Consider the following 25,606-nt stretch of genomic DNA (forward strand, 5'->3'; position numbering starts at 1 on the left):
GGAGCAGGGAGATAGCCTGAGAACAAAAGGATTGAGGACACAATTGGGTAAAGGCAGACATGAGTGCACAAGAAAAAAAGGTACACCAAAAGAGAGGGGCACTAAAATAACTTTTTTTTTGATCTCGGGGATTGATGTGGATTGTTAATGACTAAGGAAAAAGTGTCTCAGTTTATAAGCGGATGTTCACCTCAATCTAATTAAAAACCTAGTTGAGACTATTCCTCTAAGTAGTCCCACCTCCACGTCCTGATTGGCTCTGGTGGAAGGAAAGCGTATGTCAACTAGCGCCTACGGTACGTAGTCCGGAAGACGCTTTCTGAGAAGTGTTGTCAACCCTCTCTTGTTTTAAAGCTCTAAAGATCTAAAGATCCGCCGATCTGGAGCTGATGGGGTCAGGATCTGGGTCAGGGTCGGTAGGAGGACTTGAAAGGGAATGACACCAGAAGTGCTCTGTACGCCCAGCACTGTTTAAAAAAGCCTTAAGAGCTCGTCTACTCAAAGGGAGAGAAAGGTGCGAGTTCCATGAATAATCAAATTTGCTCACTGTGTTCTGGTACGCCCCGACCCAAAGGTTGAGTTTTGTTACCACCTTCAGAGTAGCCAAATATTCTGCTTCTCCCAACTCTCGACCTCCCCGCACTCCATTACCATCCCCATACCCCCATTCCTCCAGTCTAGTAGCCACTGGTGACGTCGGAAGAGCTGGGGAGATGTTATTCTCTTTCTGACGGCTTAGACCGGTGTGCAGGGGAGAAAGATCTGGAGACAGAAAAGCGATTTGGTATTTGGCACCAAAAAAATACCAATTCTCTTTTTCTCCAGGCTCCGCCCCAGCCAGGGTCAACTGGCTAGAGTCGTCCACTCACAGAGATGGAACTCTCCGGGATTCCTAGAGAGGACTCGGAAGTTTATTCCGGGAGGGGAAGGGGCGGGTCTTAGAGGCCCTACCAGCCAAGGGCAAGGAAGGCATTGATTTAGTAATTTCCCGTGAGTTTTTGGAAATCTAGGGATCGAGTCGGCCACTCCAGGGTCTCATGGAAAAAATAACTTTCTTTCTTCTCTGATTCCGCCTTGTTGGGAGTTCTGTTTCCGGATGAAAGCGAGACTCCCAGGAGAGAGGGGTTGTGCACAGGGGAAGGTAGTTGGGAGGTTCCGGCTTCATCAGTTGCTGACTAGGCCCGTTTCTGGTCCTAGGTGGGTGCTTGCGGTTATTTTGGTTCCGTTGTCACTGAGGCTGGGTCACTTCTCTGAACCGATGACCAGAATCTTTAATGGGGCCGTGCAGTTTCTACTGGGAAAGCTTATCTAGGGTCTTTCTAGTCTTTATCTTAAACCAGAAAGATTTTTTTTTCTTTTTTCATTCTTTTTATGTTGAGCCCCTAGGCCATTTGGGATTGCCTTTTGCGTTTGGCTCATATGAGAAAGGATCATTTTATCTGGAGAATTATTTGTAAGTTTCAGCCTTATTGCTTGTTAACTTTACATAATCTAAACTGTCCTCTAAAGCTGTGCTTTATATTGGATCTAAAGTTCAGTAATTTTATAGCTAACCCTTTCTTAAATTTACTTTTGTGTTTAACATTCAGTAAATTTTCTTTATCTTGGTATTTACATGAACTTTGTTTTTTTCCTAATGCTAATAATTATTTTTAATTTGTCACTAGGTTTCATTCTACCTAAAGTGCCATTCAAGAGTTCTCTTAAATAAACAGAAGTGGGTTTGATCTCCACAGGTCAGACTTTATAGTGAAGCATTCCTTTGGGTGTGAATCATGCCCAGAGAGTCCAGAGAAACCACATCCCTGCCCACTCCAATTCATCCTCCACAGGAGCAAGAAGGACTTCTGATAGTGAAAGTAGAGGAAGAAGATTGCACCTGGATGCAAGAGAACAGCCCTCCTGATATGGAGACATTTAACCAGCGCTTCAGACAGTATCAGTACTATGAAGCTTCAGGGCCCCGGGAAGCTCTCAGCCAACTAAGAGTCCTCTGTTGTGAATGGCTGAGACCGGAGATGCACACAAAGGAACAAATCCTAGAGCTGCTAGTGCTGGAACAGTTCCTGGCCATCTTGCCTGGGCAACTTCAGGCATGGGTGAGAGAACATCATCCAGAAAGTGGGGAGGAGGCTGTGGTTTTGTTGGAGGAATTACAGAGAGACTTTGATGAACAAGGAGAAGAGGTGAGGAGAAAAAACAAACAAAACTAATCTAGGCAATGAAGAAATAGAAGGGAATTAAGGAGGTATCTTGGGAATCATCTAATATTTCTTGAATTGAATTAAGGAAAAAGTTAAGAAAGTGACCATAGAATTCCTTGCCCCTTGATCCCCACCAGGAAGTTTTTGTTCTCTTAGGTTCTACTTGAGCCCTAGGTTCAAGCAAGCATTTATTTAGTACCTGTTATGCCGGGCACTGGGATTTCAAATATAAAAAAGTGAAACAAATCCCTAATCTCAACATTTAAAAAAGAAAAACTATTCCGCTGTCCCTATCTGGAGAAGACTTTTAAAATTTCACTTTCACTGTTTTTATGGGGAGATGGGTGCATTTCCCTTTTTTCTATAATAGTTTTTCTTTTTCCTATGCCTCAGGTCACTTTGGGTTTCTGGCTGTTCTCTGGATTTCTCTCTAGAAACTCCTTTTCCTCACTTTAGACACTTCACAGGTTCATATTCTGTGAGTACCCTGGGTGCTACTTTAGGCATGGAACATGATAGAACCTTTTGTCTTAGTATCTTTGGGCAACATTTCCAGTAGCCTATTTGACATTTAATCCTTTAAAACAAAGCAGCAGCACTCTCCAACCTAAGGCAAATAACTTTGACTTTAAATAATGACTGAGGGAAAACTGCTAAATTTTCTCCTTGCTCTGCTACCACTTTCTCCCTTTCCACTAAGCTTATTTTGTTCTTTTTAGTCAAATTCTATCAGAATATTAATAGACTACTTCCAAGGTACTACTTTAGGCTGATACTTAACCATCTTGAACAGCTTTGTAATGGGGTCAACATTATCAGTTTATGTTCATTGAGCTAGATATTATAGGGAGAGAAGACTCTGGATCAGATATTAAATGTCACTAAAGAGGCTACCCTCTAAAGAGAAGTATAGTACAAAAGGAGCTCTATAAATATAATCAATTGCAGACAGACAAGGAAATTGTTAGGTACCTAGAGAGAATGGGACTAGTAAAACTTTATGTTAGGCACTATTTCATAGATATTTTATAAACAGTGGTTCTTTATGTCAAAAACTGCAGCTATATAAGGACAAAGAATGTCAGGAGAGCATGTTCCTTTATAAAGGAAAATAAATTTTTGAGTTATTTGAATTTGCCAGTTAGATACTCATTGCTATGCACACAGGATGCTCAACTCAATTTATGTTTTTCTCTACCAATCTTGCCGGTGTCCTTGAAAAGTTTTCTTTTTTTCCTCTGACGCTTTATACTTTATAATTTCCACTATTTTCTGTGTGTCCTCATTTTTTTTTGATGCTTTTATCCTAACTGACTCACTAGTGTTTCTTGAGGGGCAGAGATGTGGAGCCACTTCATTATAGGCATGGTGGACAACCTGTCAGATCAAGAAGGAGAGGGCAGGAAGAGATTCAGCAACTGATGTTAGTCTAGTTTGTTAGGAACAAATTAGTTTATGTGAAATAAGACTGTGAAGGAAAGTTGAGTTCACATTGAAGGGTCTTGAGAGCCATTATAAAGAGTTTATATATATTCTTGAGACATCAGGAAATCCTAGAAAATGTTTGAGAAGGGTAGTGGTGTGATCAGCATTGTGTATTAGGAAGATTACTCTAGTAATGGTGTGAATAATGGATTATAAAAAGGTGACAGACCAATTAGGAGGCCATTATAATAAGCTTAGTGAAAGGAAATTAAGGTCCTTGCACTGGGTAGAGAGGAGGGTAGAGAAACTCTGAAACGGGGAACTTAAGGATGTGAGTAGTAGAGAAGAGAAGAGAGCAAAAGTTGATTTATCAGAGAGAGGGAACTTGGACAGAGGACCAATTTTTTTTAATGCTAGTGTCTTTCCTCTGAGAATACCTGTAGTTTATCTAGTTTATGTATCTTATTTGAACATAGTTGTTTGTATATTGACTTCCCCATTAGATTGTGGACTTCCTAAGGGCAGGGACTGTTTTTTCTTTCTTTGTATCTTCTACTTTTAGTATAATCACTGGCACATGGTAGATTATTATGTGTATTGACTTAAGTTAACTTTGGGGTTAGATGGTAAATATTTTAGACTTGCAGAATTTGAAGTGATGGTGAATTAGTTATTCTGGTGGATAACATTTCAATTCAGAAAGTTTCATATTAAAAATTAGTTTTCAGATTAGTTTCAGGTAGAGGTTGTGTTTTGAGATGCTGGATTTGGAAGCATGGGAGTGAAATGAGATTGCCAAAGGAGAGAGGATATGGAGAGAGAAAAGAGAGCCAAGAACAGATCCTTGAGGTACATGTAAGGGACAGAAAAAATGTGAAAGAGCAGTCAGGGGGATAAGAGAAATTAAATCAACATATCACAGAAGCTAGAGATCATTAAGAATGTGGTTGGAGGTATCAAATCATGAAGAAAGATTGAATAAGATGGGGACCAGGAAAAGATGATTGAATTTATTCATTAGATTACTAATACCCTTGGAGAATAGATTTTAGTGGGTAATGTTGACTGAAATCAGATTGGGCAGAACTAAAGTAGTGAGTAGAAATTAAAGAGGCAAATTTAGGTTTAAGGTAGAGAAAATGCTATTAATTAGAGCTATTCAAAAGTGAAAGTAGTTGCTTTGGGAATATCCTCAAGGTCTTGACATTATTTTGTACAGGTGATTTTTGTTCAAGTATGGCTTGGATTAGATGGCTTCTGAGGTCTCTTGACACTAAGGGTTTGAGATTATAAGTAGGAAAACTTTCTAATTTGGTATGTGTCCTTGTAGAAGGAATGGTGGGAAAATAGCAGAAGTATGGACTTGGAATCAGAGAATGTTAAACCCTGCAAAGGACCTTAGAGATAAATTGATCCAAAGCATGAATTCTTAATACAAAGCATTTTGTTTCTTCTACTTCCCGTCTTCCTTCTTCCCTCAATTGAAAATAAGACATAGGAAAAACAAAACCTTTTTAAACAAGTATGCAGAGTCAAATAAAACATTCCCACATTAGTCGCATCTAGAACTGCATGCCATATCCGCAACTTGAATTTATCACTTTTCATTCAGGAAAAAGGCAATGTGTTTCTTTCATCATTTTTCTGGAATCATGATTATTCATTGTGTTAATGATCTTTCAAAGTTACTTTTTTGTGTTCTGGTTCTCAATTTATTCTTGTATCAGTTTATATAAATCTTATCAAGTTTCTTTGAAACTATTCCTTTTGTCTTTTGGCATAATAGTATTCTATTACATTTACATTGTATAGCTTTTCCTCAATTGATGCACCCTCTCTTAGTTTACAGGTTTTTTTCCACTATAAAAAGAACTGCTATAAATATTTTTGTATATAATGGATCCTTTTTCACTTCTGATTTATTTGGGGCTATTGACTGAGTAGTGGTATCACTAAAATCATAAGGTAAGCCCTTGATCATTATTCCAAATAATTGTTCCACCTACAGAACATTAGTGTGTGTCTCCCCTCCCTCACCCCATCCCATTCCTTTCAACATTTATCATTTTCCCTTTTTTTTGGTCTTTACCAATCTGATGGATGTGAGGTAGAATTCAGAGTGCATTATTTGGAACATTTTCTCATATGGTTGTTGATCACTTAGATTTCTCTCTTTGAAACTCATGTTTTTATCTTTTGATTATCAATTGAAGTCAATTCCTTTGTTTTAGAAACTTGATGTTTTAAAGATTTTATTTCCCAGTTACTTTCTTATCTAATTTTAACTATACTTTGTTGTGCAAAAAACCTTTTAATTTTATGTAATCAAAATTATCTCTCTGATCTTCTCATGTTTGGTTTTGAACTCTTTCATTTTATTTCTTCAAATTTCTTCCTTGTCTTCTCTAATTTGTTTATGATGTGACATTGTATCCATTTGGATATAATCTTCACATATGGTGTGAGATACTGGTCTAAATTTTAATTTCTTCATGTTGTTTAATTGTTTCAGTCATGTTAGACTCTTCATAACCCTATTTGAGGTTTTCTTGGCGAAGATACTGGAGTGGTTTGCCATTTATTCTCCAGCTCATTTTACAAATGAGTAAATTGAGGCAAACAAGGTTAAATGACTTGGCTGTGATCATACAGCTAGTGTCTTGAGGTCAGATTTGAACTTAGATCTTTCTGATCGCAGGTTCAGTACTCCATCTACTGTGCCACCAAGCTGCTCCCAAACCCAATTTCTGCTAGAATTCACTTTTCCCAAGCAGTTTTTGTTGTTCCCAGGTGTAAGGGAAGTTTCCTTATTCTATAGTTGAGGTTTAGCAACGTTAAATAACTTGTTCAAGGTGCCAGAATTTGCAGTACCTTATTGCCTTAGACCCAAAGGTCTTCAAGGCCATACTGAGAATCAAGAAAAGAAGATTATTATAAAATTATTAGAATTGTTTTTTCTTATTAATCTTCATCTCCCATCTCTCTGTCTTGTGTTTTTGCCTTCCTACCCGTGAAACTGAATAATGTTTTAGTTTAAAAAATTTTCTCTGTTTACCATAAAGATTTCCTGAGGTTTTCTTTTTTTCTCCAATATCTTATTTTTTCCAATTATATGTGACAATTTTTAACATTTATATATTTTCCAAAAATTTGAGTTCCAAATTCTTTCCTTCCCACTCTTATTCTCTTCCCTCCCTACTTCTTGATACTAAGCTTTTCAATCTAGGTTATACATATATAATCAAGCCAGACATATTTCTACCTTGGTCATATTGTGGAAGAAGATTCTTAAAACAAAATAAAAGACCATGAAGAATAGTGTGCTTCAATCCATATTCACACTCCATCAATTCTTTCTCTGGAGATGAATAGCATTTTTCATCAAGAATCCTTTGGAATTGACTTGGATCATTGTATTGCTGAGAATAGCTAAGCCATTTATAATTGATCATCATACATTATTGCTGTCACTGTGCACAATGTTCTGGTTCTGTTCACTTTGCTTTGTATCAGTTTATGTAACTTTCCAGATTTTTCTGTAATCCTGCTCATCATTTCATACAGCACAAGAGTATTCCATTATAATGATATACCACAATTTGTTCCATCATTCTCCAATTGATGAATATCCCCTCAATTTCTAGCTCTTTGCCACCACAAAAAGCACAGCTATAAATATTTTTATAAAAATAGGTTCCTTTATCTTTTTTTATCTCTTTGGGATGCAGATCTATTAGTGATAGTGCTGTATCAAATGAAATGAAAATTTATAGTCCCTATAGTTCCATATTGCTTTCCAGAATGGTTGGATCAGTTCAAATTCTACCAACAGTGTATTAATGTCCCAATTTTTCCACATCCCCTTCAACATTTATCATTTTTTTTTCTGTCATATTGACCAATGTGATAGGTATAAAGTGGTAGGTCAGTTTTTTTAATTTGCATTTCCCCATTTGTCAATTGGGAAATGACTATAAATTTGACTCAATTCTTGATATATTTGAGAAATTTATTAGTGAAATTTATTAGTGAAACTTACAAAAATTTTTTTCCAGCTTTTTGCTTTTCTTCTAATATCGATTACATTTGTTTTGTTTTTGCAAAACCTTTTAAGTTTAATATGATCAAAATTATTTTATATCTCATAATGTTGTCTATTTTTTGTTTGGTTATAAATTCTTCTCTCATCCATAAATCTGACAGGTAAACTATGCCATGCTCCCCTTATTTATTTATGGTATCACCCTCATCTTGGTATACAGTTTGAGATGTTTGTTTGTACCTAGTTTCTGTCACACTGTTTGCCAATTTTCCCAACAGTTTCTGTCACATACTGAGTTCTTGTCCTAAAAGCTGGGATATTAGGTTTATCAAACACTAGATTACTATGGTCATTTACTACTGTGTATTGTATACCTAATCTATTCTGTTGATCTAGTATCTATTTCTTAGCCATGTTGTTTTGATGATTACTGCTTTATAATAGAATTTGAGATCTACTACAGCTAGATCATATTCTTTCAATTTTTAAAATTAATTCCCTTGATATTTTTGATATTTTGTTCTTACAAATGAATTTTGTAATTATTTTTTTCTAGCTCTATAAAATAATTTTTCAGACATTTGATTGGTATGGCACTGAATAGGCAAATTAATTTAGGTAGAATTGTCATTTTTATTATATTGGCTTGGTCCATGAGCAATTAATATTTTCCCAGTTGTTTAGATCTGACATTATTTGTGTGAAAAATGTTTTGTAATTGTGTTGATATAGTTGCTGGGTTTATCTTGGCAGATAGATCCCTAGATATTTTATATTGTCTAGGGTTATTTTAAATGGAATTTCTTTTTTCTATCTCTTGCTGCTTGACTTTGTTGGTAATATATAGAAAAATTGATGACTTTTACGGATTTATTTTGTATCCTGCAACTTTGCTAAAGTTGTTAATTATTCCAACTGGTTTTTTTGTTGATTCTTTAGAATTATTTAAGTATACTGACATATTATATTGTCTGTAAAGAGTGGTAGTTTAGTTTCTTCATTGCCTACTTTAATTCCTTAAATTTCTTTTTCTTTTCTTATTGCTATAGCAGTTCTAGCAGTTTTTTTTTTAAACATTATTTTATTTGGTCATTTTCCTACATTATTCATTAGAAACAGAGATCATTTTCTTCCCCCACCCCTCCACCCAGCCACCCCTTCCCTAGCCGATGCGCCGATTCGTCTGGGTATCACATATGTCCTTGCTCCGAACCCTTTTCTTTGTTGTTGGTATTTGCATTAGGGTGCTCATTTAGCGTCTCTCCTCGATCATTTCCCCTCAACCTCTATAGTTAAGCAGTTGCTTTTCCTTGGTGTTTTTACTCTCAGTTTGTCCTCTGCTTGAGGATAGTGTTTTTTTTTCTCATAGATCCCTGCAGATTGTTCAGGGACATTGCATTGCCTTTAATGGAGAAGTCCATTACCTTTGATTGTACCACAGTGTATCAGTCTCTGTGTACAGTGTTCTCCTGGTTCTGCTCCTTTCACTCTGCATCACTTCCTGGAGGTTGTTCCAGTCTCCATGGAATTCTTTCACTTTATTATTCCTTTGAGCACAATAGTATTCCATCACCAACATATACCACAATTTGTTCAGCCATTCCCCAATTGAAGGGCATCCCCCTCATTTTCCGATTTTTGGCCACCACAAAGAGTGCAGCTATGAATATTCTTGTACAAGTTTTTTTCCTTATTATCTCTTAGGGGTACAAACCCAGCAGTGCTATGGCTGGATCAAAGGGCAGACAGTCTTTTATCGCCCTTTGGGCATAGTTCCAAAATACCCTCTAGAATGGTTGGATCAATTCACAACTCCACCAGCAATGCATTAATGTCCCTACTTTGCCACATCCCCTCCAGCATTCATTACTTTCCTTTGCTGTCATGTTGAACAATCTGCTAGGTGTGAGGTGATACCTCAGAGTTGTTTATACTTTCATCTCTCTGATTATAAGAGATTTAGAACACTTTTTCATGTGCTTATTAATAGTTTTGATTTCTTTAACTGAAAATTGCCTATTCATGTCCCTTGCCCATTTTTAAATTGGAGAATGGCTTGATTTTTTGTACAACTGGTTTAACTCTTTATACATTTGTCAGAGGTTTTTGTTATGAAGATTGTTTCCCAATTTGTTGCTTTGCTTCTCATTTTGTTTACATTGGTTTTGTTTGTACAAAACCTTTTTAATTTGATGTAATCAAAATTATTTATTTTACATTTTGTGACTCTTTCTAAGTCTTGCTCTGGTTTTAAAATCTTTCCCTTTCCAAAGGTCTGACATGTATACTATTCTGTGTTCACCTAATTTACTTATAGTGTCCTTCTTTATATTCAAGTCATTCACCCATTCTGAGTTTATCTTGGTGTAGGGTGTGAGATGTTGATCCAAACCTAATCTCTCCCACACTGTCTTCCAATTTTCCCAGCAGTTTTTATCAAATAGTGGATTTTTGTCCCAAAAGCTGGGGTCTTTGGGTTTATTATAGACTGTCTTGCTGAGGTCATTTACCCCGAGTCTATTCCACTGATCCTCCTTTCTGTATCTTAGCCAGTTCCAAATTGTTTTGATGACAGCTGCTTTGTAATATAGTTTGAGATGTGGGACTGCAAGGCCCCCTTCCTTTGTATTTTTTTTTCATTATTTCCCTGGATATCCTTGATCCTTTGTTCTTCCAAATGAACTTTGTTATGTTTTTCTCTAATTCAATAAAAAAGGTTTTTGATAGTTCAATATGTATGGCACTAAATAGATAGATAAGTTTGGGTAGGATGGTCATTTTTATTATGTTAGCTCGTCCCACCCATGAGCAATCAATGTTTTTCCAATTGTTTAGATCTAGTTTCAATTGTGTGGAGAGTGTTTTGTAGTTGTGTTTGTATAGTTCCTGTGTTTGTCTTGGGAGATAGATTCCTAAGTATTTTATATTGTCTCAGGTGACTTTAAATGGAATTTCTCTTTCTAATTCTTGCTGCTGAACTGGGTTGGATATATATAAAAATGCTGATAACTTATGCGGGTTTATTTTGTATCCTGCAACTTTGCTAAAGTTGTTGATTATTTCAATTAGCTTTTTGGTTGATTCCCTAGGATTCTTTAAGTAAATCGTCATATCATCCGCAAAGAGTGACAGCTTGGTCTCCTCATTGCCAATTTTAATATCTTCAATTGCTTTTTCTTCTCTAATTGCTACTGCTAGTGTTTCTAGTACAATATTAAATAATAAAGGTGAAAAGGGCATCCTTGTTTGACTCCTTATCATATTGGGAAGGCTTTGAGTTTATCCCCATTGCAGATAATGTTTGCTGATGGTTTTAGATATATACTGTTTATTATTTTTAGGAAAGGCCCTTCTATTCCTATACTTTCTAGTGTTTTTAGTAGGAATGGATGTTGTATTTTATCAAAGGATTTTTCTGCATCTATTGAGATAATCATGTGATTTTTGTCAGTTTGCTTGTCAATATGGTCAATTATGTGGATGGTTTTCCTAATATTGAACCATCCTTGCATTCCTGGTATGAATCCTACCTGATCATAGTGGATAATCCTTGCGATGACTTCCTGGAGTCTTTTTGCTAGTATCCTATTTAAGATTTTTGCATCTTTATTCATTAGGGAGATTGGCCTATAGTTTTCTTTCTCTGTTTTTAACCTGCCTGGCTTTGGGATCAGTATCGTGTTTGTGTCGTAAAAAGAATTTGGTAGAACCCCTTCTTGGCTTATTCTGTCAAATAGTTTGTATAATATTGGGATTACTTGTTCTTTGAATGTTAGATAGAATTCATTTGTGAATCTGTCTGGACCTGGGGATTTTTTCTTAGGGAGTTCTTTGATGGCTTGTTCAATTTCATTTTCTGATATGGGGTTGCTTAGGTAATTTATTTCTTCTTCTTTTAGTCTAGGCAATTTATATTTTTGTAAGTATTCATCCATATCATATCACTTAGATTGCCATATTTGTTGCCATATAATTGGGCCTAGTAGTTTTTAATGATTGCCTTGATTTCCTCTTTATTAAAGATGAGGTCTCCCTTTTCATCTTGGATACTGTCAATTTGGTTTTTTTCTTTCCTTTTTTTAATTTGACTGACTAGTACTTTGTCAATTTTATTTGTTTTTTTCAAAGTACTAGCTTCTAGTCTTATTTATTAAATCAATAGTTCTTTGACTTTCAGTTTTATTAATTTCTCCTTTGATTTTTAGGATCTCTAATTTAGTCTTCATCTGAGGATTTTTAATTTGTTCACTTTCTATTTTTTAATTTGCATGCCCAATTCATTGACCTCTGACCTTCTTAATTTGTTTATATATGAACTCAATGATATAAATTTCCCCCTGAGTACTGCTTTGGCTGCATCCCATAGGTTTTGAAAGGATGTCTCACCATTGTCGTTTTCTTCAATGAAGTTATTAATTGTTTCTATGATTTGTTCTTTAGTCAGTTTTGGAGAATAATATTGTTTAATTTCCAATTAATTGTTTATATATCTCTCTATGTACCCTTACTAATTTTTATTTTTATTGCATTGTGGTCTGAGAAGGTTGCATTTATTATTTCTGCTCTTTTGCACTTGTTTGCAATGATTTTGTGCCCTAATACATGGTCAAATTTTGTACCATGTGCTGCTGAAAAGAAGGTGTATTCCTTTTGTGCCCTAATACATGTCAAATTTTGTACCATGTGCTGCTGAAAAGAAGGTGTATTCCTTTTGTGCCCTAATATATGGTCAATTTTTGTACCATGTGCTGCTGAAAAGAAGGTGTCCCTATTTTTGTCCCTATTTATTTTTCTCCATATGTCTACTAACTCTAATTTTTCTAAGATTTCATTTGCTTCTCTCACCTCTTTCTTATTTATTTTTTGGTTTGATTTATCTAGTTCGGATAGAGGAAGGTTCAGATCTCCCACTAGTATAGTTTTTCTATCTATTTCATCCTTGAGCTCCTCTAGTTTCTCCTTTAAAAATTTGGATGCTATGCCATTTGGTGCATACATATTGAATACAGATATTTCTTCATTGTCTATACTGCCTTTTATCAGGATGTAATTACCTTCCCTATCTCTTTTAACTAGATTTATTTTTGCTTTGGCTTTGTCAGATATCACGATTGCGACTCTTGCCTTCTTTTTATCAGTTGATGACCAAAAGATTTGGCTCCATCCTCTTACTTTCACCCTATGTGTATCTACCTTCCTCATGTGTGTTTCTTGAAGACAGCATATGGTAGGGTTTTGGATTCTAATCCACTCTGCTATTCGCTTGCATTTTATGGGTGAGTTCATTCCATTCACATTCAGAGTTGTGATTACTAGCTGTGTATTTCCCAGCATTTTGATTTCTACTCTTGGTCCTGCCTTTTCTTCTTTCACTATTTCCTTCTATACCAATGTTTGTTTATAGTCAGTCCCCCTAGTTCCCACCCTTATTTTACTTCCCTTTCTACCACCCTCCCTTCTCATTCCCTCCCTTTTCCCCTGTAGTCTTTTTAAAAATCCTCCCCCCCCCCACCCTCTCCCTCCCTTATACTGCTTCCCTCCCCACCAGTCCGTTTTTTACCCTTCTACTCCCCTTTAGGGCACAAATTTATTCTCTTCCCGAATGGATTGGGTTGTTCTTCCCTCTTTGGGTCATTTTCAAAGCAGGTAAGAGTTGAGTATTTCCTATCTCCAACCTCTTTACCCTTCGAGTGTATCGATGTTGTCCCTCCTCCCACCATGAGCTTCTTTGTGACATATAAATTTACCCCCATTTGTTTCTTTTCCCATTTCTTTTAGTATTAACCTCTTTTTTTTAAGCTCTGGTTATATATATATATATATATATATATATATATATATATATATATATATATATATATATATACACATATGTACATATATACAGATACACACATACATGTATATGTATTTATGCATGCATATATCTGTATACCTATGAATGTCTTGTCTTTTCATCCTATACAGTTTGTCACTGTTCCCTCTAAGTGTAATTTTTCTAGCTGCCCAGGTGATAGCAACAGTTTTTAAGAGGTACCAATGCCCTCTTTTCTTATAGGGATACATATCATTTTAACTTATTGAATCTCTTAAAAAATTTTTGGGGGGCAGCTGGGTGGCTCAGTAGATTGAGAGTCAGCCCTAGAGATGGGAGGTCTTAGGTTCAAATCTGGCCTCAGACACTTCCCAGCTGTGTGACCCTGGGCAAGACACTTGATCCCCATTGCCTAGCCCTTACCACTCTTCTGCCTTGGAGCCTATACACAGTATTGTCTCCAAGACGGAAGGTAAGGGTTTAAAAAAAATTTGTTGTTGTTGTTTTGTTTTTGATTTGTTTTTCTTTCCCCCCTCTTTTATAATTACCTTTTGATGATTCTCTTGAGTTCTATTCTGGGGCATCAGATTTTCTGTTCAGGTCTGGTCTTTTCTTTACGAATGCTTGGAATTATTCTATTGTGTTGAATGACCATACTTTCCCCTGTAAGAATATAGTCAGTTTTGATGGGTATTTTATTCTTGGTTGTAGACTTAGTTCCCTTGCTTTCCAGAATATCATATTCCATGCCTTTCAGTCCTTCAGTGTCGATGCAGCCAGATCCTGTGTTATCCTCACCATGTTTCCGTGGTATCTGAATGGCTTCTTCTTGGCAGCTTGTAATATCTTTTCTTTGGTCTGATAGTTTTTGAATTTGGCTATAACATTTCTGTATGTTGTCAGTTGAGGATTAAATATAGGAGTTTATCTGTGGATTCTTTCAATCTCCACTTTCCCCTCTTGTTCTAGGATTTTAGGACAGTTTTCCTGAATAATTTCCTCTAGTATTATGTCCAGGCTTTTTCTTTTGTCATGGTCTTCTGGTAGTCCAATGATTCTTAAATTGTCTCTTCTCGAACGATTTTCTAAATCGTCTGTTTTGTGAATGAGATGCTTCACATTTTCCTCAATTTTTTCATTCTTTTTGTTTTGTTTTATAGTGTCCTGCTGCCTTGTGAGGTCACTTAATTCCAGTTGTTGTATTCTGGTTCTTAAAGATTGGATTTCATTTCTGTCTTTTTGGTCATCCTTTTCCTTCTGGTCTGATTTTCTTTGAAGATCGTCTTTCATCCTCTTTACCTTGTCTTTCATCTCCTTTGACTCATCTTTCGTCTCCTTTGCCTCATTTTCCAGCTGGTTTATCTTGGCTTTCAAGACACTATTTTCTCGTTTTAGTTCAAGTGCCTCTGTTTCCAGATGACTTATCTTAATTTTTAAGTTTTTTTCCCAATTGAGTTCGCTGGGATTTCTGGTTTATCGTTTGCTGATCTCTCCCCCTCTGTTCCATTTGCTGAGTAGAAACTGTCTATTGTAGTTTCTTTCTTCTTTTTCTGTTGTTTGCTCAAATTCACCCCTTCTTTACTCCCCAAATTTGTCTGTGCTCTTGCTCCTCTCATTTTTTTTGTTTTGTTTTTTGGGGGTTTCTATCAGTTTCCCTTCTTGTAGCTTTAACAGAGGATCTCTCAGTGTAGTCTCTGGGGGAGGGTTGTTGTCCTGTCCTCTGGAGGCTTTTGATTGGCTTAAAGTCCAGCAGTCAATGAGGATGGGTGTGGAGCCTAGTCTTCCCTGAGTTCTGGAGACTTTTGATGGGATAAAGTTCAGCTTAGTTGGGCTGGGTGTGCTATGAGTCCTAAACTTCCTGGAAGGCTGGAGCAAATATGGAGGATCTCCAAAGCTCTGGCCAGGCTGCCAGGTCTATGGCCCCTCTCTAGCTCCTTCCCCGCCATCTGTGTTGGATGCTCTGAACTTGGCACAATCCTGCTCTCAAGCTTTGCTCTTCAGACCAGCACCTTTGCCCGCCCAGAAGTTCCTGCTGCTGCTAGAATCTCAGGGCTCCGGGTTGGAGGGGGAATGGGTCCTGGGACCTTCCTTCTGTCTTCTCCTTAAACCCGAGGGTTCTCGAATTCCAGTTTTTCATGGGGCGTACCTTTTGAATTAAGTCCAGGAGGAGGGTTCCTTGGCTCTGTCTTGTCGTTAAGTTTGTTTTTCAGTCCCTTGGGAGCATTCAGTTTGTGATTGGTAAGGAAGGGTTTTCAGAGGTCTGAACTTCTGCTCCTTCTAGGCCTCCATCTTTACTCTGCCCCCAGTAGTAGCAGTTTTTGTACAAGATTGAATAATAGCGTTTTGTCCTTTTATCTTTTTTGGAAGAATTCTAGCTTATTCCCATGACACATAATGCTTGCTGTTGGTGTTAGATAGGTACCACTTATGATTTTAAGGAAAGCTCCATTTATTTCTAGGCTCTCTAGTGTTTTTAATAGGAATAGTTGTTGAATTTTGTTAAAAGCTTTTTGGAATTTCCTAGTATTCCCACTATACCCTGTATATATCATGCTTTTTTTGTTGTCCCTAGGTTGCTGCCTATCCAGAAGTACCCCTTCAGGAAATGATGCCGCAGAGAATGATACAGGAGTCTCTGAATATCCAGTTCCAACCCATGGACACCCAGCCCGAGAGTGGTCCCCAGAAACCTCTTTCCTTGGAGGCAAATGGTAAGGAAATAGCACTGTTAATTGATGGTCATGGGAAAATCTCTGTAGAATGTCAAGTGGGAGTGTTGGCCATAATAAGGAAAAATTAACTCTGAGAAGGAAAGTAAACTCACTAGTAGAGTGGGAGTTTAAGGACTAAGATTGGAGAGCAGATCAGAGAAATTTAATTCAACTCAACAGATAATAAGCTCTATACTATGCACTGGGAATATGAAGATGAAATAAGATATAGTTCTTGCTTCAATAATAATTTAGGTCATTAAAAGGGATAAGATATATACAGAAATAATTATATTAATACAAAGCAGAATGTGCTAAATGTGATGGAGAGGTATAGACAAAATATAATGAAAAACATTGAGAGAGATTCCTTTTGTTAGGGTAACATGGGAAGGAGTGGCACCTGCGATGGGTTGTCTTTGAAAGGTAGAAGTTTCAAAGGAGGGAGATGGTAGTTGGGATGGGCCTGTTCTATTCAAAAAATGGGGAAAGTAGAAACATAGAGAAAAAAAAGAGGAGGATGAATAGTGTATTTTGCCTGTAATGTAGTTCAGCAAATAGTATATGCTTATAGGTGCAAAGCATTGGATTATGTATTGGGAATACAAAGACAAAAATGAAATACTCTCTTCAAGGAATTTTCATTCTAGAGAAGAAGAAGAAGAAGAAGAAGAAGGGTTATTTGAAATTAGAGGAAATGGGAAACCAGGTTGATAACAACAGCAATAAAAATAAATGAACAAATAAATAATAGCTTATGTTTATATAGTACCTACTATGTGCTGAGTACTTTATAAGTATTTTCTCATTTGGTTCTCATAAATCTCTGGGGAGGATAGGTGCTATTATTATCCCCATTGTGCAGTTGAGGAAATAGGCAAACAGGTTAAATGACTTGTCCCAAGTCATACAGCTAGTAAGTATCTGAGTTGGAATCTGTCTCTTCCTGATGTCATGCCCAGTGCTTTATGCATTGTGCCACCTAGCTGCCTTGTAGAAAGTCAAGAAATTAAGATAAAGAAAATATCAATCAAGGGTAATGGAGTCACTGGAATCATGATAGTGATATATTATTGAGATTATTAGGATAGATTAAAGAAAAAACTGAAATTAGGAAAACCACATATTATAATATAGGTGAGAGGTGAAAAAGGCTTGAATTAGGGTTCAGTAAAAGCAAACAGAAAGGGATGTATATAGAGGTAGATACATTGCAGAATGAGAATGTACAGGATTTGGCAACTTATTGAATGAAGGAGGGAGAAGGGAAGACTCCAACAAGTTCAGACTGAGGATCTAACTGACCTAGGCAGGCAAGGATCAGGGATTCCACAGGTGCATCTCTTTCATCCTTCTTTGTAGTTGAAAGTATTTCTGATAGTGATACTGTGACTAGAAAATAAAAGCTATACAAAATCCCTGTTCTAATGTGCACCTGTAATGTTTTGTTGCTATTTATAGAGCCCACAACTGTTTGTAAATCTCTCTTAGATTGCTTCCTAAAAACCTATGTTCAAAAAGAATCCTCTTTTACTTGATTATAGCATGTCTGACTGATTCTCCTATTTTCCATAAAGTAATTATCATGACAGGTTCTTTGAATTTGTGCTTCAAAATATTTTCCTGTTCTTGTCTCACTTCATGCTGACATCAAATTATGGAAAGAAAGTGAACAATTAGTGACCTAATAATAGTCATTTATTGCCTATAAAACTATTATAAAGTTAGTCTACACATTTTTGTTCCTTTTATATTTTCTTTTCTTCATACCTACCTCTTTGATTCATAGCTGTCTCTCCAAACCCCTGAGGATTTCCTCAACCCCAATCATTTCATCTCCCTTAATTGTCTCCCCATCCCCCATTTTCCCTCTTCCTTGAAGGAACCTTCATTATCTAACTGGATACCACTTAAGTTCAGATCCTTAATGCCTCTTAATAGTAATTTGGCAGTCCTAACAATTTTTAGATTTGCTTTCCCTTTTTTTTTTTTTTGCTTTGATGTTCAGATCCCTGGATTGAAGATCAGTTTTTACTGCTACTTTTATAGTCATCTTTTTTTTTTTTATCACATTAATTCCTTTCATTCAAGACTTCTTTTGACCCCTTGACCTTATTCTTGATGTCTGGTCTCTTTCCTTTTTTCAGTCAGTCTCTTGTCCATTCTGCCTTTAGGCTATGAACAGAAAGCAATTCATATGTAACAGGCAGGTAGTAAGATTTAAAGAACCAAATGAATGTTCATTCTAGGGAAAGTATGAGATAGGATCATTTCAATGGGTAACCCACAGGTGGTGGTGGTGGAAAAGCTTGGGAGCATAGAAGAAGACAGATAAAGAGTTCCAACAAAAGTGGTATCAAAGGATTGAATAAACAGCCATGTTCATAGGAATTCAGAAATAGGCGAGATTCATGTAACCTAGGATACTGGGAGAAAGTATCATGGAAAACTTGAGTTGGATCTTGATTGAAGTATAGGCTTTGTAGTATTAGAGATGAGGGCATTCGAAATAGAAACCTGATGATCAAAAGTGCAAAGAACAAGAATAATCAGCATAGTGTGCAGAGAACAGAAATGCTAGTCTGAAGCTAAGTGTCCATGGTGGGGAGAAATGGAAAATGAGGTTAGTTAGGTAGTGTGTGGAGGCCAATTATCCTGGGCACTGAAATTTAATTAAATTTGGATTTGTTCCATTGTAGATTCTTGAGCAGGGGAATAACATGTTGAGTGAACATGAGTGAACATTGAGAGTAGGGCAAAACAATTCTCTCTCACAACTCCTTTTCTCCTTTAGCTCTGCCTGCTTCCCAGATTCCGGCTATTCCTCAGAAGGGAAATCTTAGAGACCAGCAGATGGCAGCTGCATTTCACATGACTGGGGCCCAAGTGAGCTATCGTCCTTTCTCTGCCTTCATTGAAACCCTGTGACTACTCCCTGATTATGGCCTTGTATGATCCCCTCATCCTGGAGTTTCTTTAGGAGCCCCCAGATAGGAAACTTAACTCTAAATACTTTTCTCATAAACTAAGTCCATCTTGATTTGATCCTTAGTTCCCTATGTATTTTCAACTCTGCTTCTCTATACTTAACACCTACTCACCCTTTTTAGGAAGGCATATATAATCATAGAAATATTAAAGCTGGAAGAAATTAAAAGATCATATTATCTAACAACTTTATTTGACAGATGAAGATATTGAGATTTATAGTGGCTAAGTGTCTTGCCCAAGGTCACACAATTAGCTAGTGGCCAGAACCAAGACTAGAATCAAGGTTTCCCAACTCCCAGGCCAGTGTTCCTTCTATGTAATACCACACTGCATATTTCCTCCCACTTCATCCTGTTTTGATGTTTTGATGCTCTGCTGTCCTTTATTTAAGAGCAGAGCACAGGGAACAGGAACTGAGTAGGGATCTCATGTTTCAGACATTGGTGAAAATTGAGGATGTGGCCGATGTGGCTGTATCTTTTATCCTGGAAGAATGGGGGCATTTGGACGAGACTCAGAAGGACCATTCTAGGAATGACAGACAGGAGAATTATGAGACCATTACTTCAGTGGGTAAGAACTGTTTTCTTTTTATGGATTAGAATGAATTCATTTTGTTACCTTGTGTAAAACATTTATATCACAGTATATGTGTATATGTGTAGGTATATACATATATGTAATTATGCATATACATTTATGTAATTATGCATATGTGTACATATATATTTCCCCCCATTGTTATAACTCAATTTTTAACATGTAAAACTTGAAGGTCTTAAGAAACACAAACATTTCCATTTACAAAGAAGGCTAGTAAAAGAGGATTGGATAGGAAATCATGAATCTGTTATATACAAATGATTTTTCTAAAAATTTATTAAATTTAATGTGGTAGTACCAACATTACTCTTTTTATCTCTGTTACCTTGTAAACTTCCTCATTGTTCTTGTACATTTAAAAAATGTTTCACTGTTGGGTATGGAAGGGGAGCATTTCTTCTGCTCCATTACAAAAAAAAAGCTCTTCTTTTTAATAGATAAGTTTAATTAAGAAAAACATTTGGGTTGAATGTGTTTGAAAATGTCTGACTCATTCTGTACCAGGGAATGGGGAACATGCTTCTTTATAAGTCTCCTAGAGTCCTGAATAGTTGGTTACTATCAGTGTTCTTAAGTCTTTCAAAGTTCTTGTGGTCAATACAAAAAAGTTCTCTAGTTTTTGCTCACTTCAGGCTACATTAATTCATAGAATTCTGCCATAGTTTTTCTGAACCCATGCTTTTTTGTCATTTCTTACAGCATAATAATATTCAATTACATTTAGGTAGCATAATTTATTTGGCCATTCCTAACTGGTTCTCTACTTTGCTTTAGTTCTTTGCTTTAACAAAAATAATTTTGTACAAAATAAATTGGTAGGATTCTTTTTGTCTTTTTTTGATCTCTTTGGAATATATCACTAGTAGTGTTATAACTGGGTCAGAAGATGTGATTTAGTGACTTTGGATATTGTTTTAAACACATGCATTAGTGTACTTGTCCTTTACTAGCTCCTCCAATAATTGAAATTTTTCCATTTGGTTATTTTTGTCAATCTGATGGGTAGGGGGATTTTAATGTGCATTTCTTCTTCTTATTGATTCAGAACATCTTTTCTTATGGCTTTTAATAACTTGCCTTTTTTAGAACTGTTAGTTCATATGACCATTTTATTTGTTGTCTGAGAAAGATTTTTTTTCTTAATATATTTGTATCTAAACAATACACATATTTACCTAATTAGTGTACACGTATATAGATATACAGTTCTATAGTTTGGATATGAGGCATTTATCACTGAAAATATTTTTTCCAGTTAACTGCTGTTTCCTTTCTAAAATTCTAAATGTATTTCCTTTTGTTTTGTGCAAAAAATTGTCAGTCTTAGGCAATAAAAATTGTTTTTGTCTCTTATGGTTCTTTCTATTCCATCTTGAATCAAGAACTCTTTCTTACTCATAGTTGTGATTCGTGTCTCTTTCCATTCTCCTTTAATTTTTATTATGACTTTTTATAGGTCATTTGTCTCATTGAAGCTTATTTTTAGAATATTGTGTGAGTTGTTGATCCAAGTCCAATTTGTCCCAGTCTGCTTTCCAATTTTCCCAGCAGTTCTTTACTGCTTCTAATAGGAATAGATGTGTTTTGTCAAAAGTTTTTTCTGCATCTGTTGAGATAATAATTTGGTTTCTTTTGGTTTTGTTCTTGATTCAAGATTGTTTTGATTTGCATTTCTCTTATTAGTTATTTGGATATAGTTAATATTTATTTGCAGTTCTTTTAATAACTGTCCATTTAGATCCCTTGACATTTTACAGAAAACAATTAAGGCCATTTGCCATGAGTTCTCTCTTTTCCCCTCTTCTTCTACTTTTATCATTCAGATGTCTTTGTCACTATATTCCTCTTTACTACTGTCTCACATGGTGAGGTGGCCTTACTCTCTTTACCAAGGGTAATCACTTTACCTGCTTAAGTCATTCCATTCCATTCCATCTCCTCCAGCTGTTTGCTCCCTCTGTCATCTCTGCTCTATCATTTATTTTCAATTTCAACTTATCTATTGGTTCATTCCATACTGTCTACAAAACATGCCTGTGACTCTTCCATCTGAAAACAAACAAAAAAAACAACCCTACTTGATCCTTTCATCCTGTCTGGTGGCTTCACTTTCTCCACATTTCACTCATTTAGCCTCTTCCAATCTTATCATTTCAACACTGTTCTAAAGCTACCAGTCACCTCTTAGTTGCCACATCCAATAATCTTTTTTTAATCCTCATTCTTTTTAACTTACAGCCTTTAATGCTGCTAATTACCTTTTTCTCTTTAATATTCTCTTCTTTCTAGGTTTTTGGGACACCATACTCCTGATTCTGACCACTCCTTCTCACTCTCCTTTTTATATTGGTGTGTGCCAATTTTGGCATATTGGATCCTCCTGCAGATTATACCCTCTAATTGGAGGTGTTCATCAGGGTTCTCTTCTGGGTCCTCTTCTCTTTTTTCTCTATAGACTATTTCACTTAGTGATCTCATCAGCTCCTACAAATTTAAATACCATCTCTATGCTATAAATTCCTTGATCTACCTGTCTTGTCCCCACTGACCTCCAGTATTACATTTCTAATTGTCTTTCGTACATCTCAAACAAGATGTCCTATAAGACATCTTAAATTAAACACGTCCAAAACAAGAACTCATTATCTTTCTCCTTGAATCCTACTCCTTCCTTTCCTCTTACTGTAAATGGCAATCCTCATCTCCTAGTCCCTCAGGTTGACTCCTCACTATCTTTCCCCAAACCCATTAGATCCAGTTTGTTGCAAAGGCCTATTGATTTCACCTTTACAACATCTCTTTAATATATTTCCTTCTTTACTCTCTGATACTGCCATCATCACCTTGTGGCTGGGCTATTGAAATAACCTGCTGGTGGGTCTGCCTGCCTCTGGTCTCTTCCAACTCCAATCATTCTCTATTCAGTCACCAAAATGATTTTCCTAAAGTTCAGAACTGTAAAAGTTAAATTAGTTTCTACTGCTAAAAATATTATATTTTTTGAGGTTTATTAAAGATTATTAGAAATCAAGGATAAAGAAATACAAAATAAGAAAAGCACGTGCCTAGGGCTGATTAGTCCATTCACATTCACTTACTTACATCTTTCATGCCAAGTAGAGAGATGTGTGTTCTTAGAAGTGGAAGAAGAGAGCTCTTGGGAGGCAGAGAGCCCTTTAAATACTAAATTGTGTTCTTGCCCAGATGGAGACTCAGGTGAGATTATAAGGAATTCTGGGAAGTACCAGGGACTTCTGGGGATTGAAGTTTGGGGTTCAAATCTCCATTTTTACACCCTCCTGTGATCCTATTGGGAAAATAGTTTCCCCAAAGGATCATGGATACATAATCAACATAAAGATTGCAATAATTTGTGCATAAAAGGAAAAGAGAACAAAACCAATGATTACTAGGCGCATTGACAAAAAGAGAGTTGGGGGCAGTCCCCTTTGGCATAAGAGTATACATACAAAATAAATGCATTCAAACCCCACACCCAAAGTTCATTCTTGGTCTTTCTCGTGCAGCTTGTGGTCTGTGGAGGCATCTTCATGGTGTCTTCTCCAAGCAGTTCAGTTTCTGGATTTGGAGAGGTAGCATGTTTCTTAAGCTAAAATTTCTCTCTCATGGAATTTAAACTTTGCAATTTAAAATAATAATAATTATACATCCCCCTTGAAGAGGGTGATTGAAAAACACAGGGATCACTTAGTGATGCATGGCTGAGTTATGAGGTATATGAATCAATTGGTAAGAGAAATAAAAAATCAGAAAAAATCCAAATAAAAAAAGATAATTTCTGGATGAAATATAGACTATCAAAGTCTTATGTATAAAAATTCTAAGTAAAGGAAAAATAAGTCTATAACGGGTCCTTGAATCAGGGCCCAATTAAAATGATATAAGCAATTAAGCATTTACCCAGTCAGTAGCCAGGACTACAGAAAGTTGCCACGCTATGAAAGACAGAGAGGGGACTAGATTATAGGAGCCAGGTAGGAGCCAAATTTGAGATACTCGTCTGTAAGTATTTTCACAAAGTGTGGATACAAGGAAGGCCCATGTCTTAACATATGTTAAACATTGCAATCTCGAGTCTTCACACTAGGTTCAAGTCCTTTGTATTGGGTTAGAATTTATCAACCCCTTTGGGATTGGTTGGTCTCTTTGACCTTGTGCTCGATTGGCACTGTGCAGGTTAACTTTGTGCTTCTTTGGCCCTGGGCAATGGCTCTTTTGTATATCTTGTCCTGGAATCAGACAGAATCATTAAGCAAAGTCCCATAATTTTTTTTTAAACAATTGGTGGCATCATTTTTATAGTCTCAGGCTTTTGGGGCATGCATTGACATTATAGCAAATGTATTTTAAACTTACATTACTGCTAAATTTAAAAAAGTTAAAGAAAATCTTAATATTGGTGACATGTGCTTCAAATATAAAAAGAAGAGAAAAAATAAGAATGAAATAGTATATTGCACATGCAAGAAAAATATAATAATAAAAGAGTTTTAAAAATTCAAAAATGTAGCTTATAATCATTGACACACATTGAAATATAGAATACAACACATTGAATACTAGGCTTTCTCACCAAAAATGAGATCTATTTCCTCTTCATGCCTGGCCGTGATCCACTGTGAGTATGAGCAAATGTATTCACAAGGTAACAGTTTTTTTTTTTATAAAGGACAGTAGTACAAATATTTAGGTATCAATATCCCCAAAATTCTCAATAACCCAATTAATTACAATAGCAAACAAAACCACTATCATATTTCACATAAGTTGTTGTATGACATTTAAAGAAAAATGGATACTTGTCACAAGTTTTTCAGGTGTAGCAATGTTTCAACCTTGGCAAACGTATTTTTAAACAAAGTAAAACTTATTTGGGTCTAGAACATTACCAAGAAATCTAGATAGCATTAAAAAATGTGCCAGAGTTGTCTAGGAAAAATCCAAACCCCTGTACTGTTGATGTTGGGTAAAGTGAGCTGAAGAGTTATAAATGAGAGATGCTCCTCTTTTTGGAGTCATCCAGAGAGGTACAATACCCTGGGATTAACTTCCTAGCTCCTTTTGTATGAGACTGTGATGTCCCATCCATTCACATTTTTATAAATATGGGAGGTGGGGATTATAATTGTATTTCACTTCAGCTACTAAAATGGACCTTATCTCATGTTAGAAACAGGCAAAATGACCAGAGTTGTTGGGGAAAAAAACCCTAAAAATCATGTCTAAAGACCCCTTAAAATGAATTTGAGATATTTAGCTCATTAAATTTTCCAAAGGTTGTTATACAATTGTAACCAGTTCTGATGAAGTCCATCTGTCCTCTATGTGACAATTTACAAAGTCAAAAATAGAAAAGGGCTGTTCTTATATATGGGCTTATTCAATAATATTTGTTCAGCATAGTTATAGGGGAAAAGCAACAGAATATAACAGTAGTTAAAACCCAGTACATTAAAATGATTCAGTGTAACAGAATATTGAATACATTAATATATGAACTTAAAACCACAAAATTAAATATGAAACAGAACCATCAGTAAAATGCAATAAAATACAGAGATTTTTTTTAAAACATTGGAGTCTGAAATGCCCTAAAAATATAACCTCCATTGTCTTTAAAGTTCCTTGTTTTTTTTGTTTTTTAATTTTTTATCCATTTAGATGCCTATTGTCAGAAGACAGAAGATTGGTAAGGGATAGGCAATGGGGAGTTAAGCGACCCGCCCAGGGCCACACAGCTCACTCCACTACTTAATAAACTCCAGTGGCTCCTTGTCTCTGTGATCAATATAAA

General features: G+C 36.1%; 1 protein-coding gene across 10 annotated transcripts in view; it reads left to right on the plus strand.

Moving 5' to 3' along the window:
• The first annotated feature begins 913 nt into the window (after positions 1-913).
• ZKSCAN5 (zinc finger with KRAB and SCAN domains 5) overlaps positions 914-25,606 on the plus strand; it is a 40,907-nt gene continuing 16,214 nt past the window's right edge. For 2 of the 10 annotated variants that reach the window (XM_016430893.2, XM_056817471.1), the window contains exons 1-5: positions 918-1,197; positions 1,668-2,186; positions 16,059-16,197; positions 18,992-19,083; positions 19,626-19,761. In XM_016430893.2, coding sequence (XP_016286379.1) covers positions 1,776-2,186; positions 16,059-16,197; positions 18,992-19,083; positions 19,626-19,761 — 778 coding nt within the window. In that variant the 5' untranslated portion in view covers positions 918-1,197; positions 1,668-1,775. Of the gene's footprint in view, positions 1,454-1,667; positions 2,187-16,058; positions 16,198-18,991; positions 19,084-19,625; positions 19,762-25,606 lie in introns of all 10 variants that reach the window. The other 8 variants (XM_003340350.4, XM_056817472.1, XM_007483395.3 and 5 more) reach the window with 8 other exon arrangements.

This window comes from Monodelphis domestica, chromosome 2 (genome assembly GCF_027887165.1).
Source record: "Monodelphis domestica isolate mMonDom1 chromosome 2, mMonDom1.pri, whole genome shotgun sequence".
Taxonomy (NCBI): domain Eukaryota; kingdom Metazoa; phylum Chordata; class Mammalia; order Didelphimorphia; family Didelphidae; genus Monodelphis; species Monodelphis domestica.